At 41.7% G+C, this 16,902-nt stretch overlaps 1 protein-coding gene across 2 annotated transcripts in view; it reads left to right on the forward strand.

The window, feature by feature from the left end:
* GAN (gigaxonin) overlaps positions 1-16,410 on the forward strand; it is a 62,519-nt gene extending 46,109 nt beyond the window's left edge. The window contains exons 10-12 of one of the 2 annotated variants that reach the window (XM_079800725.1): positions 2,820-2,929; positions 3,017-3,243; positions 16,373-16,410. In XM_079800725.1, coding sequence (XP_079656851.1) covers positions 2,820-2,929; positions 3,017-3,198 — 292 coding nt within the window. In that variant the 3' untranslated portion in view covers positions 3,199-3,243; positions 16,373-16,410. Of the gene's footprint in view, positions 1-2,819; positions 2,930-3,016; positions 12,273-16,372 lie in introns of those variants that run through there. The other variant, XM_079800724.1, reaches the window with a different exon arrangement.
* The last annotated feature ends 492 nt before the right edge of the window (positions 16,411-16,902 follow it).

The following is a 16,902-nucleotide window of genomic DNA, read 5'->3' on the forward strand; positions in this document are numbered from 1 at the left end:
GTGTGTGTGTTTAAGCAAAAAAAAAAAAACAACAAACAAACAACCAAAACACCCAAACTTTTATTTTTTATTTTGGAATAATTTTAGACTTGTAGGAAAATTGCAAAAATAGAGTTCCCATAAGCTACTCACCCATCTTTTTCTTATGTTAACATCTTCCATAACTACAGTTCAGATATAAAAATCAGGGTATTAACCTTGGTATAATATTATTAAGTAAACTACAGACTTTATTTGAATTTGACTAGCTTGTCTACTGCTGTCTTTTTCCCTCTGCTCCAGAATCCAGCTCAGGGTCTGACAGTACACTTGGTTGTTGCATTTCTTTAGTCTCCTTTCATGTGTGACGGTTCCCCAGTCTTCCTGGTCTTTCAGTCCTCTGGCCATTGGGAATCAGCCCCTGTGTCCCTCTGATACTCTGGAAGATTATTGGTCAGATTTTTAAAGGATGTCTCTTAATTTGGGTTTGTCTAATGATATCTTGTGATTTGGCTGTGTTAGGCATTTGGGGGCAGGAATACCACAGCAGTGGTGCCATGTCCTTCTCTGCACCACGCCAGGTAGAACATGATGTCAATACCAGTATGTAGTGTTACTGCACGGCTGGTGTGGCTCACGGTTGAGCATCGACCAAGAACCAGGAGGTCACAGTTCGATTCCTAGTCAAGGCACATGTCCAGGTTGTGGACTTGATCCCCAGTAAAGGGCATGCAGGAGGCAGCCTTATCAGTGATTCTCTCTCATCATTAATGTTTCTATCTCTCTCTCCCTCTCCCTGCCTCTCTGAAATCAATTAAAAAAAATTTTTTAAATATGTTTTATTACTGTGATGCTAACCTTGATTACCTGGTTAAAATGGTGTCTGTTGGGTTTCTCCACTATGAAGTTGCTATTTTTCCCTTTATAATTAATATCTTAGAAGAAAGAATTTTTCAGTATACATGCATTGTTTTTCCTTAAACTCTCGCCACTAATTTAGCACCCATCAATGGACAAGCCTGCAGTAGTTATTCCTGTGGTGTTTGCTTATGATGATTTTCCTATTACTCTCATTTTTTCTACATTTATTAACTGGAATTCCCTAAAGAAGACCTGTCCCTTCTTTCTATTTTTTAATGTAGTCAATTATTGTATCAGTGTGGACGCATTGGTGTTTATTTTATTCTGAGTTATAAATCTGATACGAGCCTTATTTGGTTGCTCAGTTTGTTCCAGCTCTGGCCATTGGGAATTGGCCCCTGGGTCCCTCTGACACACCCCATCCTTACTTAAGCATTTCCTCTCTGCCAGCACAGGATGCTCCAGGCTCATCTTGTATTTTCTGTCTCAGCTGTGGAACCAACCACTTCTTCAGGGAGCCCCAGATCCTTTTAGTGGTTATTAAATTGATTTTAAACAGAAGTGCCAAGGCCATTTAGAGAGGAAAGAAACATCTTTTCAGCAAATGATGCTGGAACAACTAGATACATATACAAAGAAGAAAAAGAACCATGACTCTTTCTTACCTCATACCATACACAAAAATGGACTTGAAATGTATCCTAAGACCTAAATGTAAAAGTTGGCACCATGAAATTTCCAGAAAAGAGCACAGGAGGAAAATATTTGCAGCCTTGGAGTAGGCAGAGATTTCCTAGAAGGACACAGAAAGCATGAACTATAACAGAAAAAAAGGATGGACTGGAATGCATCAAAATGGAAACTTCTGTTCTTCAAAAGGCTCCATTAAGAAAATGAAGACAGTCTACATGCTGAGAAAAATTTTCATGATATATGTATCTAATAAAGGACTTGTGTCCACTAACATAAAGAATATTGAAGTCAATAGGAGACAGAAAACCCAATTTTAGCATATCTTTGAACAGACATTTCACAAAAGAAGATATAAAATGGCCATTAAGCACATGCAGAGACGTTCAACGTCATTAGTCTGCAGAGCAGTGCATACCACTAATACAGATAAAATGACAAAGACTGGTGGTAATGCCAAGCAGACGGACTTCTTACACATTGCTAACCAGAATGCAAAGTGGCACAACATGCTGGAAAATCGTGAGGCATTTTTTTATCAAGTGAAATATACCTTTAACCATATAACCAAACAAGTCCATAACATATGCTCACAAAAAAGATTTGCACTCTTAATGTCCAAAATGGCGTCATTGCAATAACCAAGATTATACCCTACCCAAATGAGCATCAGCAGGTGAATGTGTAAACACATGCTGGCATGTCCATATAATGGAATACTACTTGGAAATGAAAATAAATTATTAATGCAGGCGGCACATGGATGAATCTCAGAAACATTGTGCCGAGCAAAAGGAGCAGATTGAAAAGTGCATATTCTTTATGATTCACTATATATGACATTCTAGGACAGGCAAAACTAATAACTAGAGTGACAAAGCAAATCACTGGTGTCCTGGCCAGGTGGCTCAGTTGGTGGAGTGTTGTCCCACACACCAAAAAATTGCAGGTTTGATTCCCAGGTTGCAGGTTCATTCGCCGGTCAGGTGCGTACGGGAGGCACCTGATCGATGTTTCTCTCTCACATCGATGTTTCTCTTTCTCTCCCTCTCCCTTCCTCTCTTTCTGAGATCAATAAAAGCATATCCTCAGGTGAGGATTAAAAATAAAGAAGTAAAATAAAAAGAAAGAAAATCAGTGGTTACCTAGAAGTGGAGTGTAGGGTTGAGATTTACTGGTGTGATGCCTAGTACTGTTGGAGGCTCAACAAGTTTTATTGTCGCTGGAGTCTTCCTAGATGTGTGGTCATCTTTTGATTTCCTTAATTTTTTCCTTCTGTTTGTCTTCAGGTGGATCTATCTTAATGACCAGAATTTATGCATCCCTGCCAGTTCCTCTTTTGTTTATGGAGCTGTACCCATAGGAGCCAGTATTTATGTTATCGGAGATCTTGACACAGGTAAGAATGTTATGGTGATTTTTGTCAGGACTGTTTCCTAGTGATTCTGAGGCATGTTCTTTCATCGCTGCTTATTCTGTGGTTTAGGTACCAATTACGACTACGTGCGTGAGTTTAAAAGGAGCACAGGAACCTGGCACCACACTAAACCACTCCTTCCATCTGACCTCCGCCGCACTGGGTGTGCAGCCTTACGTATTGCAAATTGCAAGCTTTTCCGTCTGCAGCTTCAACAAGGCTTATTCCGTATCCGTGTTCATTCACCTTGAAGAGGAAGCAGAGCTGAAGCAGAGCTCCTGACCAAGCACCGTAAGGTGGCTTTATGCGAGGGGGACAGAGATGACAGCCAAACCTTGCTCTGCGTGCCGGGCTTTGTGTGGTAACTCTGGTGGTTTTATAATGCTTAGACGCTTGAGCTTCAGCTCTTGTTTGGGAGAACATGTAACTGTTGAAAAACTGCCTGGGAGGAATTAGTTCCTCCAGTTAGATGTGTCTATAGACAAATGGAGGCTAGTCAGTGTCAAAAGGAAGAGGGAAGTGAGAATTGGCATAATGGAAAATACTAAAGTTAAAATAAGGTGCGTTTTCCCTGAAGGGAACACGTATCTGACTACTGTGTACCTGGCTTTGGTAAACAAACAAACAAAAATCCATATATGCAAATCAACATACCCAAATATACCAAGACTGCTTTCTTCTGCACTTGGAAGGAAATATTATGCCTAACCCTGCCCAACAAATTAAGGATTGTGCCTAAAATGTAAGATTGGACTGTATGCCAGCTAGTCTCCATTTACTATTAGTATTCTGTGCTAAGAATATTTTTTAAACTCTATTATGATGAATGGAAACTAAGATAAAATTTCTGTTTGGTGACATTCTATCTTAGTAATGTAGACTCAATAAATGAATGAGTCAGGTTGCAGCCCTCCTGTGACTTTAAAGGAAGTTGCTAACTTCTGTGTTAATTTAGCTTAAGGTACGTCAGGCCATACTTCTGGGGTAGTACTGGTGGGGTTGGGAAGGGTCTCAGCAGTGCCACTCGTCCTTCAGCTCATCAGAACCGTTTTTATAAATCAGAAGCCATTAGAGAGTAGGAGATTTTATAAAAGAAAGGCCTGAGTCAGACAAATAAAGGTCTGCTGTGACTACAAAAACATACAAAAAAACTGTCCAGGCAAAATATAAAGGGATCAAAACTTTTTAAAAACCTGCCTGAAAGCACACACAGTCTTGTTTACTGCTGTTTAGGATTTGAAAACTTGTCTTAGAATGCGAACATGTGTTCAGAATCTAGTCTTTGTAGTAGGATTTTCTCAATGCCGTTCACTAGTAAGAGTTTTAGACAAATTACGATAAAGTTTGGCTGGTAGAATACACTACCTCAACCTAACTTCATTCTGTTCATAGTAGAGCAAATTCATCTTTTCCTTCTTTCCTATCTCTCACTCCCATGCCACTCTACCCGCTTCCTATGGGGGGAAAGTCTGTCATTAGTAGCATATATCTTTAAAGATATTTTGTTTCCCATTCAAATTACACCACCTTAGTGTGAAATCAGGGACTTCAAAGTGCTTGATTGCTTCATCATTTGAATTTTATGGAATATCAGTTTTCTAGTCAATTGAATATAGAATTCTTCATTTTTAATTGTTTTCTACAGCTTTTTTTCTCTCCTAGAATATGGCTCTATGCACAGCATTTTGTCATAAAGATTAATGTATAAATGTATCTATCCTCTGGTTGTAAATTTGAGACCAGGAATTTTTTTAGGAAACTGCTATATGGAATGTTTGTATGTTGTTAACATGCATATGAAATGTCGCTTGTGTTTTCCCACCATGCTCAGAAAAAAGAGTGAGAGTTTTTGTTATGTTTTTAATACCCATTAGAAGTCAACACAATGCTATAAAAGTTGCTGAAAGGAGCCTTGCCCATGGGGGTTCTAAAGAATGTTGTATGTGGCACATTTACTCTCCATTCTGGCAGGAGAGTTGGTAAAAGAAGGTATGAGGTTTTTATATTCTGTGTCAGGGCACGAGGCCAGGTTTGCCACACATTAATGTAACAGTCAAATTCAGTCTGTAAATCAAAGCCGGTCTTTTTTCTTTGTGTTGTGTACCAGTCAGCTGTTGTCCGCACACTTTTCCAATGATACTTTGGATATTTATTAATCAAAGCAAGCTCCATGGCCACTGCAAAGAAAGAAAACTTGCTTTTACAATTAGATATCAGTTTTAGAGAAGATAAATTGCTAAAAAAAAATGAATTTTCTTTGGTAAAATATCTTGTACAGAACACAACTTTGACATTTGGAAGCTGCAGTTGAGGTACATGAAAGTGGTAATTGATATCTTATTAAAGCCATGACAATCAGCAGTTCTCTCTTTTTTTTAAATTTCTGAAGTTTAAAATTCTTCCCAGTCTATGCCAGGCCTTTCCAAGGAGACAGTTCATTGTCCAGGTGTGAATGGGTCCCAGATGCAATATTGTCAGTGCCTGCATGACTTGGTCAATTCATTTTATAAAGTTTTTTTTTTTAATTCAGTTTGATGACACTATTGCTGCAGAAATTAGGGGATGTTTTATAAAATAAACTTGCCACATAGTATGGGATGCAACAACTAACAAAAGCTGTTAAGTGCCAAATTGTTTTTTACTATATAAATATAAAAATATTATGTTGGAGTGTAGGGATCTATTTAACTTTATTATGTTCCAAAATTAACCATGAATTTTTTTGTAAATTACAGTTATTTCAGTATTGTGAAATAAATTTTAACTTATTTCATGCAGGTTTGTGTTTTAACATTCCACTTATGACTTGAAACATCTTTTCTTGATAAATTTTTGATACTTCTTTTTCCTTAAGGCACTTTTACCAGGCATATGTTGGAATTGGCGGCTAAGGATAGATCTTAAAATTTTAAATATAATATCTTTGGGAGAAGTGCAATTTATTTTCATTATCCCACCAACAGAAGGAAAGTTGTCTCAGGTTAGAATAAGTGAATATTTAAAGGATCTCTCCTACGCTACAGTCTAAAGTAGATTTGTTTGTTTCTTTGTTTAACACATCCAAATGCAGATTTTTTCAAAGATTTTTAAGTGTTTAATTTACAGTGAAGTTTTGTGTGATTTTTTTTGTGATAGTACTTATATCCTGTGAGAGGAAAAGTGTGAGAAGAGGGATGAGAGAGCGAGAGAGAGAGTATGTGTGTGTGTGTGTTACGTGACTTGGTAAGTCTGTTTGTGTATGTTTCCTTTGAATTGTAGTCCAGACTACGTATATTACTGTCTCCTGGTGCTTCAGATAACTCTGAGCCTGTGGCCCTTCAGTTTATACTACTGTTAAACTCATGTTGAGTGTAAATATTGATATATTTTTAGTTTTACTTGGTGTTTGCATTTCTTTTCTTTAGTGGGATTTAAAACAATGTTTATCAACTAGTAGTTGGTATGCTAAAGATTTGGCCTAAGAAATTTCTAAATTCATTGTGTATTTCATTAATTCGTTATTTCATTGCTGCGAGGAGTTAATAGCTAACAGTAGGCTTTTTTCAAACTATAACAACCAAAAAGGGACATTTGGGGGATGTTGGACAGTGTATTGTCTGTATTGAAGTGTTCTATTATATTGCACTACCACTTTAATATGGCACTTTCTTCAGTGGTGCTTTAGAAGTGCCTTTTTAATCATAAGTGTGGGGGGTTCCCTAGGTGATGTACAGGAAATACATTCTTTATGCTGACATGGTGAAAATAGGGCTGTCTTTGCTATGGCACCTCCGTTACTCATGGCAGTAAGTTAGGTTTTTAGAGAAATATGTTAGCTGCCTTGGTCCATTGGGGTTCCATTTGAAGCGTTCCTACTTCAGCGTACCAAACCAGGATCCAAAAATGTTTTTCAGCGACCACTAAAAACACTGCAGTATTACCTTCCAGAATGTTGGCTTTCTTGATTCAGGAGGAGGCCTCCTGTGGTCAGATGAAGACATTTGATTATCCGGGGAGAGAATAAGATGCACTTACACTGCACATTGCATCGATTTAAAGAGTGCTGGGACCCCCTTAAAAAGCACCTGGTGGAAGGGAAGGGCGAGGTTGTCCTTGTTCAGTGGCTGCCCCTCGAGCCTTCGAGCCTTGGGGGAGCTGGTGAGGGAGGAGGCTCTGATTAGTGCAGAAAAGCCTGCCCTGGGTTTTTTTTTCAACAAATTATTGAGCGCCTACTAACAGTTCTGCTTGGATTTCTGGGGAGCACAAGAGTGAGGCAGATGTAGCACTGCCCTTCCTCTGGATTGTAAAGTCCTGTGGGCAGGGCCCTCCCTTAATCATCTGCGAATCCCAGTGCGTGCACACAGTAGGCAGTCCATAAATGTTTGACAGGTGAATAGAGTATGCTGTGATCAAAGTGATGTTCTTCACCGGATGGAAAAGTACCCTCCGAGAGTGACTTAAAATTTTTCTGCGTTTTAAACGAGAAAGTTTGTGCACAGATGGCTGGTCTTATGAAGTGGGAGACTAGCACAGAATAAAAAATGCCAAGTGCCTGACATGTGATGCACAACTCTATGGTCTCCACATGTTCTGTAGGATTTTTGAGACCCTCTGCTTGGCACACCTGGTAACGCTTATCCCATTTGCTGTTGGTTATATTTTCTGCTCTTCATATGGGACTCTGATCCTGGCATCTGTGTGAAAGGGCGGTGCTCCCCACTGGACGGAGAGCAGTCCGAGGCCCAGTGAGTGCAGCTTCGCTCCCCTGCAGGGCAGCAGAATCCAGGCCTTGGGATTAGCATTTCACTCCTCAGCCTAGTAGACTATCACTTAACTTTCTAGGCCTACAAGGATTTTTATAATCATATAATAACCATGAAACCCCCAACCATATTTTTTGCAAGTTGTACAGATAAAACATGAAAGATCTTAGGTTTTCTTTGTCAGTTAGCTATAGGAAATTTCAGAATTTACTAAAACAACTAATAAGTTTGACAGAGAAGCTACTTTTGCATTAAAGAGCTGAAGCTTAGTTTATACTTCCCTTTCTTGCCACATGTAATCAATAAGGGAAAAGAAATGGTGTTTTAGCATGTTGAGGAAAGTATTTTGCTAGTTTGTTAGTAATCCCTGAAGTATTCTTTCTAGCCAGTTCAGAAATTATAGAAATGTGTGGTGTAAGGTGAGGAATAGCCCACTTGCCCGTATTTGAGAACATGAACTCAGGCGGAGAGTTTGTCCTGCCTGTTGGCAGTGAAGTCTCAGTAGTATTGACCTATAGATTTTTATTTTTTTTTACTTTTTTTGTTTTTGCAAGCCAGCTGATATCTTTTAAAAATGTTTGTATTTTTCATAAGGAACTCTATTGTTGTTTTTCTTTTAAACATACCAACTTGGTCTCATTGCAAAAGTGCCATTTCTGTGACCTCTGAGGCGCTCAGTTCTGACTATATTCTTTAAGAAAGCTTGTTCTTTCTTAATTCTGTCATTAAAGTTCTCTATGGGATTGTATTTTTAAATTCTGGCTCTTTTAAATATCTAATAACAAAGTTTTAGATAATCAAATACCTAAAACAATGTTGCATAATTATCTAGTGAGAAATGTCTCTTGCCTTCTCTCTCTCTCTCTCTGTCTCTCTCTCTCTCTCTCTCTCTCTCTTTTTAATCCACACCTGAGGATAAGTTTCCATTGATTTTTAGAGAGAGTGGAAGGGAGGAGGAGAGACAGAGAGGGAGAAACATCGATGTGAGAGAGACACATCGATTGGTTGCCTCCCACACGCACCTACTGGGGCTGGGGATCGAGCCTGCAACCGAGGTATGTGCCCTTAACCTGAATCAAACCTACAATCCTTCAGTCCGTGGGCCAGTGCTCTGTCCAAACGGTGAGCCAAACCGGCTAGGGAGCCTTCTCTTTTATTTTGAAATAAAAACAAATCTTTTTAAGTTGCCACTCAACTGAAATTTGGGCTAATTATAATTTTTTATATTAATGTCCTCATGGCCGAACAAAGTTGTAAATTCTTCAGTCACTATGATGAGAATTAGAGAAGGTCCAAGTAGGAGGAAATTGACAGCCGGGACTTGGGGCCCACACTGCAGAGGTGGGAAGACGTGAGCCAGTCCGTCAGACCCTGGTAATAAACGGCCACTTCCAGTCATTCAGATCCCAAGTCTGTGTAGGTTCATCTTGCTTTCTGGTTGGTGAATTATATTTATTAGAACTTTATTTTTAGCATTTCAGAACAAATCATAGGTTTTAAGTACTTTATTTTTATTACAAATAAGGTATACCTAAAAACCTTGGATCATACTTTCTTTAACCAATGAATTTGGTTTAAATATAACTAGGTGAAGCTTGCTTTATCATGTTTCCTATTGAATCGGATGAGAATTACATGCACTTACTCCCTTGATCTTCGTGTTTATAGGAAAACTCTGTTCTCGGCTACCTCATTATGTGGTGTTGTGCTTGATCCCCTGCCAGTTTAGAAGAATTCAACACATTCTGTCCTTTGACAAAAGCCTGGAAGCAAGCAGTCAGCGGCCTTGAGGAACACAATTCTCTAAGGCGTATTTTCCATTTTACTGTTTTTATTAAAATAGGCGCTTCTAATCAGGAGGAACAATAATTCTCCTAGAGCTGCTGCAAAGCGATTACTTGAAACTCAACTTGAACTTTAAGGTCAAAAAGACTATGTTTCCATAACGTAGAAAAGTAGTATATTTAAACAACACTCTGTGTGAAATGAGAGCTTCATTTCCATCCTTGTTAGGATCAGACAGGAAATATGTCTATCTGTAATTTGGCCCATTGTTTGGAACTTAGATGCTCGGGGCTGCTGTTTTTCATTTTCTATAAGGTGCTATCATGAGCAGTTTAAGGATCTATTACATTATTTTCATGAATTTGTTTCCCAAGAATCTGAACTTTCGATGAAAATCTAGGCTCATTACTGGATTCTACTCTTTTAGTTTTGATAACCTGGGGTCTTAAATGGCAGCTCTGAAAGTGTTTCCCAGGTGCAAGGTTGAGGCTGGCCGAACAACATAGAGCTGCATTATACTTAAAACTGCGTGATCAGATTTGTTGCTGTGCCAGTGAGATGTCCCCACCTTCCTCGTGTGTGTGCCTTCTCCACGTGGCTCACGCTGGGCCCGCCCTGCCAGCTGACTGCGAGGCTCATCAGTTCTGTAGACAGACCTTCCCTTCGGGAGCTGTTTGTTATGGGAATGTCCCACTATCCCTAGTGCTCAGAAGCGTGATGTCCATTCCTGAAAAACACGCATACTAGGGATAACGTAGGAGGTAAAACCTAAAAACGTAGCTGTCCTTGTGCATTAAGGTTTCCTTTTTACACTTGTGCTTTTTAGAGCCTTTTCGCAGGACTGCTTCCGACAGTAGTGGCCGTTTCTCCTCAGCCGACACCAGGTCAACACCCGAGGGTCGGCAGCAGGCTGAGACATTTCCTTAGTGGTTTCCAAGAGAACCAAGGCTCACCCCTCTCAAGCCCCAAACTTTATTGTAATGACTTTGAGGAAAACATCCGCAAACATTGACATAGTTTCCTGAGCGAACCTAGTGGTTCCGGGCAGGTGCGGACTTGTGGTGCCCGGTGCGTGGGGTGTGAAGACGTCGGAGGCCCTTTAACGCTGAGGCTTGGTTCCCTACCTGGATGTGGGATAACAGGCAGGGCTGCTGTGAGGATGAAGTGAAGTGGGAAGGTGAGAACTTGGGCTCCTGGGGCCCGGCACACAAATGGTGGTGGTGGTGGTGGTGGCCGTGGCTGCTGTTGCCACTCACCTCAGCCTCTGGTCTGGTTCTGTCACTCCTGTGGGGTAGGCCTGCCCTGCGCTGTATATCCCTGCTTTAGTGTGTCCTTCATTCTCCGGTCTTGCTGCCGCGTGACATACAAGTAAATGTGTTTGTGTTAATAGGAGTGTTTACTTTCCAGACCCACGCTACCACTCTCCTACTTCTCCAATATTTAAGTTTAAGGTGATTCTGGGTAGCCGAAACATCCCAAAATATGTGTTTAGAATATTTAGAGTTGTTATGAATAACTCTCAATTCAGAATTTGCCTCATGAAACCCTCTAATAATACTTAAGACTTTTTACCAAACTTGAATTTTTCTTTTTTTCCCTAAAATATCAAAAATAGTAGACTCTATTGGTCAAATAAACTGGATATTTTCTAGGTCTCTGTCTGGGATCAGTAGACCTAAACTATGCTCTCGTAACTTGGATGCAGTGCAAAACTTAAAAACAAGCAAACAAAATTTGTTACCAGTGTGAGTGTGAGTTCGTGTGTGTGTAGAACTTCTGTACCTTAAAAATAAAGGATATTTAACAGATAACAGTGAGCTACTTAAGCCTTTTATCCTTTTACAATAAAACTTTCTTTTCAGTTCAGATTATGGGACTGGTAGATTTATTAGTATGTGACATGCCCAGCTTATCGTAATTTCAATAAGACATTTGATAAAGTCCTTCTTAATATCTTTGTGAAGGAGAAAATGAAGTAGAAATAGGGTTGAAAGGGCTGAGAAATGGATTGACTAGCCACACCCAGACAGTGTTGAGAAGAATGGATCTTTGTCCGTGTGGAATGAGGTACACTAACAGTGTCCAATTTTAACATTTTTATTACTCGTATTAAAAAAATAAAAGGCAGACAAAAATACTGGGAGAGATTAAGTATTAGGTGTTAGGGTATGTAGTGCTCTTTATAGTCTATTAAAATGGCTGAATATAAAGTCTTCTGTCTAGGTTCAGAAAAGATAGTTCCTCATTGAAAAAGAAAGAAAATGGTGAGGTGGGGAGGGGGCAGATCATTGATAATTTGAATATAAGCCAAATTGTCTTAAAAAATAACAGCACATGTTTGTGTGAGGGCTGGTAGCTAGAAAAGGAAGTCTGTTCTGCTCTTCCATCCGCCCACGGGCTGCATTGCTAGCCCCCTGGACCGCTGCATTTAGTTGCCGTTCCAGGTACCACCGTTTGGGAGACCTGAGCAAGTCTGGAGCCCCCACACCTACCCCCAACCCCAAGGATAGCAGCCAGAGTGGCAGGCACTCTGGAAACCGTAACCAAACCTTTGAAAGCCTGAGGCTCTGGCTGCAGGGAAGTCATATACACTGAGTGGCCAGATTATTAATGACCTCTGAATGCATAATAATCTGGCCACTCAGTGTATATCCTATATAATAAAAGGCTAATATGCTAATTGTCCCCTCGACCAGGAGTTCAACCAGCAGGCAGGCTGGCCATCCGCCCATGTCCCCTACCCCTGGCCAGGCTGGCCGGACCCCACCCATGCATGAATCCATGCACCGGGCCTCTAATACACACACACACACACACACACACACACACACACACACACACACTGAGTGGCCAGATTATTATGCGTTCAGAGATCATAATAATCTGGCCACTCAGTTTATATGTGTGTGTGTGTGTGTGTGTGTGTGTGTGTGTGTGTGTGTGTATTTCAGAGAGGAAGGAAGAAGGAGAGAGAGATAGAAACATCAATGATGAGAGAATCATTGATCGGTTGCCTCCTACATGCCCCCCACCTGGGGGTCAAGTCCACAACCCGGGCATGTGCCCTGACCGGGAATCAAACCGTGACCTCCTGGTTCATAGGTCGATGCTCAACCACTGAGCCACGCCAGTCAGGCTGCAGGGAAGTCTTTAGATAAAGACCGATGGGTGTGCTCCAGAATGCCTGGCTCAAGCCAATGGGCAGAAGTTTGTCAGTTTTAGAACTGTCAAATAGAATCGCCTTAGGATAAAATGGGTGCTTTCTGTGGTTCTGAATGCTCATCTCTGAAAGTGCTCCCAAGGGGATTCCCACAGCTATGACTAGGTCAGTGAGAGAATTCCTGCATTATGGCAGGATATTGGTTACCATCTCCAACACTCCTTGCAAACAGAGATTCTGTAAACAGTAAAAAAGAAAAAAATAATAATTTCGTACTTTTAACGTTTACATTGCCTTTGAGGAAGAGAGTCTTGTGTCCTTTGTCCAGCCCTCTCTCCCCTGTTCTTTGCTTCCCTCCATTCCTCGCTACCCACCAGTTCACCAGCTCTTGATTGCAACCACTGGCCAACAGTTACAGCTATCTTCAACAGGACTTTCAAAAATGTATTTCTAGTGATTTCCCTTAAACCATATTGTCAACTAGAACAGTGATTCTTTTTTATATGTTTTGTTTTAAATCTCTTAGCATCTCTGCAGATTTCAGAAGCTGATAAGTAAAAATTGTGTTCTATCCTTTGAGAAGAATTTCCACAGGACCCGGTTTGTCTCTCCCTCTTCTGTGAAGGCACAGTGCCGTCCACTCTCAGCTATGGAGGGAGGGAGGGGAGGGAGGGGAGGGAGGGCCCAGCGCTGTGTGTCTCTCCTGACCCCGTGGCCTTGCGGAAGATCTGCCCCGAATCAGAGGGAACAAGCAGAACTTGGGACACCCACCCCTGTCCTCGGGAGGGAGCCATCTGTTTTTTTTTTTCTTATTCGTGTTTTCTTCCCGTTTCTTAAGTTGTCTTCACTTAGTAATAGCCTTGGGTTTGAACCCGTGTTGTTTTTCTTCCATGTCCTGTTGTGGCAACCCCAAGATACTGCTAGGTGGACTCTGAGAAAACGGACCCTCCCACCAGTTGGCACTTCTATCTGTGCCCGTGTAGGGACTGCCAAGGTGGAAGAGGTTATTGTGGTCACGTTAAGAGTACTCTCTTTACACCCTTTTCTTGGCAGTCGCATGCCGCCTTGCCCTCTGTCCCTCATCCCATGCCTCTCTTACCTGATGTTTTAACTGCTTGGATTATGTATTCAAAAAGAGGGGTGGGGGAGAATCTTCTAGTTCCCCAGACCGTTAACCTGAAAATATTTGTTGCAAAGGCATTCTTCTGGGAGCCCCAGGCCTGGGCTTTGTGACTCGCACTTTTCACAGCCAGCACATCCTGGCTGAAGAGAGCCAGACCTGCGGCCCAGGCCCCGCGCTCCCCGAGTCTGCAGCAGGTTAGAACCCAGCCCAGAGCCTCTCCCACCGGAGGCATCACCAACTACACGTCGGCTCCTTAGGCACCTGTAGACTAGGACCGCCTCCCGGGGCAGGAGAAGGGGCTCCGATGCCACATGTACGGCCTCAGCACCGCCCCGGAGGCCCTGTGCGGGCCCCAGGTTGTCCAGGAGGTGTGCTGAGGGCCGGCAGCTCTTGGGAACTGGCGTAAACAAGCCCCACCACGCGTCTGCAGCCCGAGCAGGACGTCCGTGTGGCTGCTGCTCTGCGCCACTGCAGCTGCTTCGTCAGGGCAGAGTGGGGCCAGGGCTTCCTTTCCTTTAGCTCCGGCTGAAAAACACCGCACTCCGGGTTGCGTAGAGTCAGAAATTAGAATTATTTACAGTAAGAGAGAGGCCTTTTCCTATTTTTTTTCAAAGGGAATTTTTGCTTTAGAACAAACTCCAGAAAATAAATGCATTATTATTAATCTAGCATATGCTCATTGAATTGGACTCATGCTTGGTAAAAATTATGTAGGCTGTAGTACATGGAGCAGAGGGGTAGCATCAGTTTAAAAACAGACTTCAGTTCATGTGGGTTCATAGCATCCTCTTCTTGTGGCGGGGGCTGGGGGGGCTCAAAATTCACATTCTACATGAAAACAGATCACCCCCAATCCATAGGGCAGATAGTCTTATGGTGGGAAATGTGTCTGGTGGCCTTTAGTTGAGAAAAGCACAGGCTCTTTGGGAAACTTGCTTAATAACTAATCCGTGGCGTTTTCTGCTGGCGGGATCTTTGCATTTTGACTCACCTGTAACACAGCTTTTATTTGGTTCCTCACCCCTGTACCCCTGCAAGTCACCAGTGGCGTGGTGATGCTCATTTTGTTTTGAATGCTACCATTTGTGAACCGTGACAATCACACAAAAATAATCGCGGCTTTGGCAGAAATGTTGAACGACCATTGCAGCCAATTCTGCAGTTTGTATTCATAGCACTGGGAGTGATCCGCAGACTTAAAAAAGCGCCTCCCTTCTCTCCCCATTTGCTCTCGTCCTCATCAGGAACCATTGCAGAAGCGTCTCGAGCAGGCTCGGGCAGCCTCGTTTCCATCGCTGTGTGTGCCTGGTGACAGACATGCTTGTATGAGACCCAGCCATAGCTCATGTTTTCTAGCACTGATGTCGGTCTTCTGTTCTGAGAGGAAACTATCAAGGGAATTCCTGAAAACAGGGTTGTAAATCCAATGTGACTCTCCCAGACTCAGGACCGATCTTCCCAGTGGGCCCTGGTCCGGCTGAATGGCCGGGGTCCCCCCTATTGGCTGGTGCCTCTGCATTACCAGGTGCCAAATATGTATCAGTCACACTTGTTTGTCAAGAACCAGTTTTTAGCACCCTCTTGATTTGTCATTTTGTTGCTTTTAATACCATAAGGAAAATTCTATAAATCCCATATAAATACCTAATTCCCAAAATAACCATATCAAAATTCATCCTGTTAAACACAAACCTTTTTTTAATGAGTATATCTATATCTTCTGATGGGGTATAAACAGAATCGTTTTAAATTTAAATCCTGCAGCTTTTATTATCTAGTAAGATTCCAAGTTGAGAAGTCTACTTAGGCATGTGTTCAGATTAGGTTGCATTGTGTGTGATAAGGTATCCTGATCTTTAAAGAAACGCCTGCTACTGAAAAACAGGATTTTGCAATGAGAAATAGATACGCTAAATGAAAGACATTGTACAGAGAGTTCAGAATATTTGAAGTACCAGGAAGTTGACACTCTCACAGTTGTACTCCCCTACTTCAGTAGCGCAGTAGAGAAATCGTGCTGATGTGATTCAGTGAAACGTCGTGTCTCGGACATCCTGGGGTCCAAATGTACTTACTTGTTCTGTGTAGTAATTTTCTATTTCTTTGCTGGTATGAAACTTAGCGAAGTCGAAGTAATTTTGAGTTAGTAACCTTTTCTTACAAAGTGCTTTGTGGTTTACAAGTAATACTGATGCAAAAAGGACATATTAACTTCCTTCGCTGCCTGGCACGTGCTTTGTTTACGTGCTTCAGTCTGTCGTGGGGTGACTGTGCGGTCGGTCCCTTTTCTGAGCACAGGACTCTGTGCTCCAGGAACAAATCGCCATTGTGCTGTTGTTCTCTTGTACTGAGGATCAGTGAAAGTGTTCTATCTTTTTTATGTAGTTTGTATTGACTGGATTTTATAACTGTAAGAAAACAGACAAGAGTGTTGTATTTTGACCTGAAATTTGTGTATGGTAAAGTACTTTTGTTTTATGTATTGGAAGTTCATTAAAACTTGAAATATTTTCTAGAAGGTTACAGAACAAAATGAATCGTCTTTAAGCTGTTTAATTAACCCAATAAAACAATTTGATGGGGAAGGCATTCTAATTGGCTCTTAATTTTTACAGTGGTTCCTGCTAACTCAGCGTTCTCGATACAGCTTGACATGATTGATGAATGGAATGTTGCCTTTTTTTATGTCACAACCTAAACAGTTTGATGTCGGCCCCCTGGATCCTTGGCAGCCACACTCCAGTCATTGCCTGGGTGTCCTCCACCCGTCAGAATCCATCTCCACACTGCCTTCCCACAGAACAGTGCACATTCCTTTCCTCCGAAGAAAGAAAAATTAGACTTAAGAGCAGTAGAGAACCTTAATGTCAAGGGTGGAGTTACACGTTGGAGAATTCCGTCTGTGGAAAGTAGAATTCTCTATCATTTCCTCTGGCCACTCTGCCAGAGACTGGAACCTGCCAAGAACAGTGGCACTAAAACAGATGTCAGAGGCCGGCCTCCGCTGCAGGCAAGGGGCAAGGAACCTAGAATCGCCCAGCGATGCCCAGTTACAGCAGGAAAGCCCCCTGGAATCACTCCAAATCACAGAAAACTAGAAGAAATGGGATAGTCAGCGTTAGTCGTATGGCAGGGCGTAATACAG

The sequence above is a fragment of the Cnephaeus nilssonii genome (genome assembly GCF_951640355.1).
Source record: "Cnephaeus nilssonii genome assembly, chromosome: 20".
Classification (NCBI taxonomy): Eukaryota; Metazoa; Chordata; class Mammalia; order Chiroptera; family Vespertilionidae; genus Cnephaeus; species Cnephaeus nilssonii.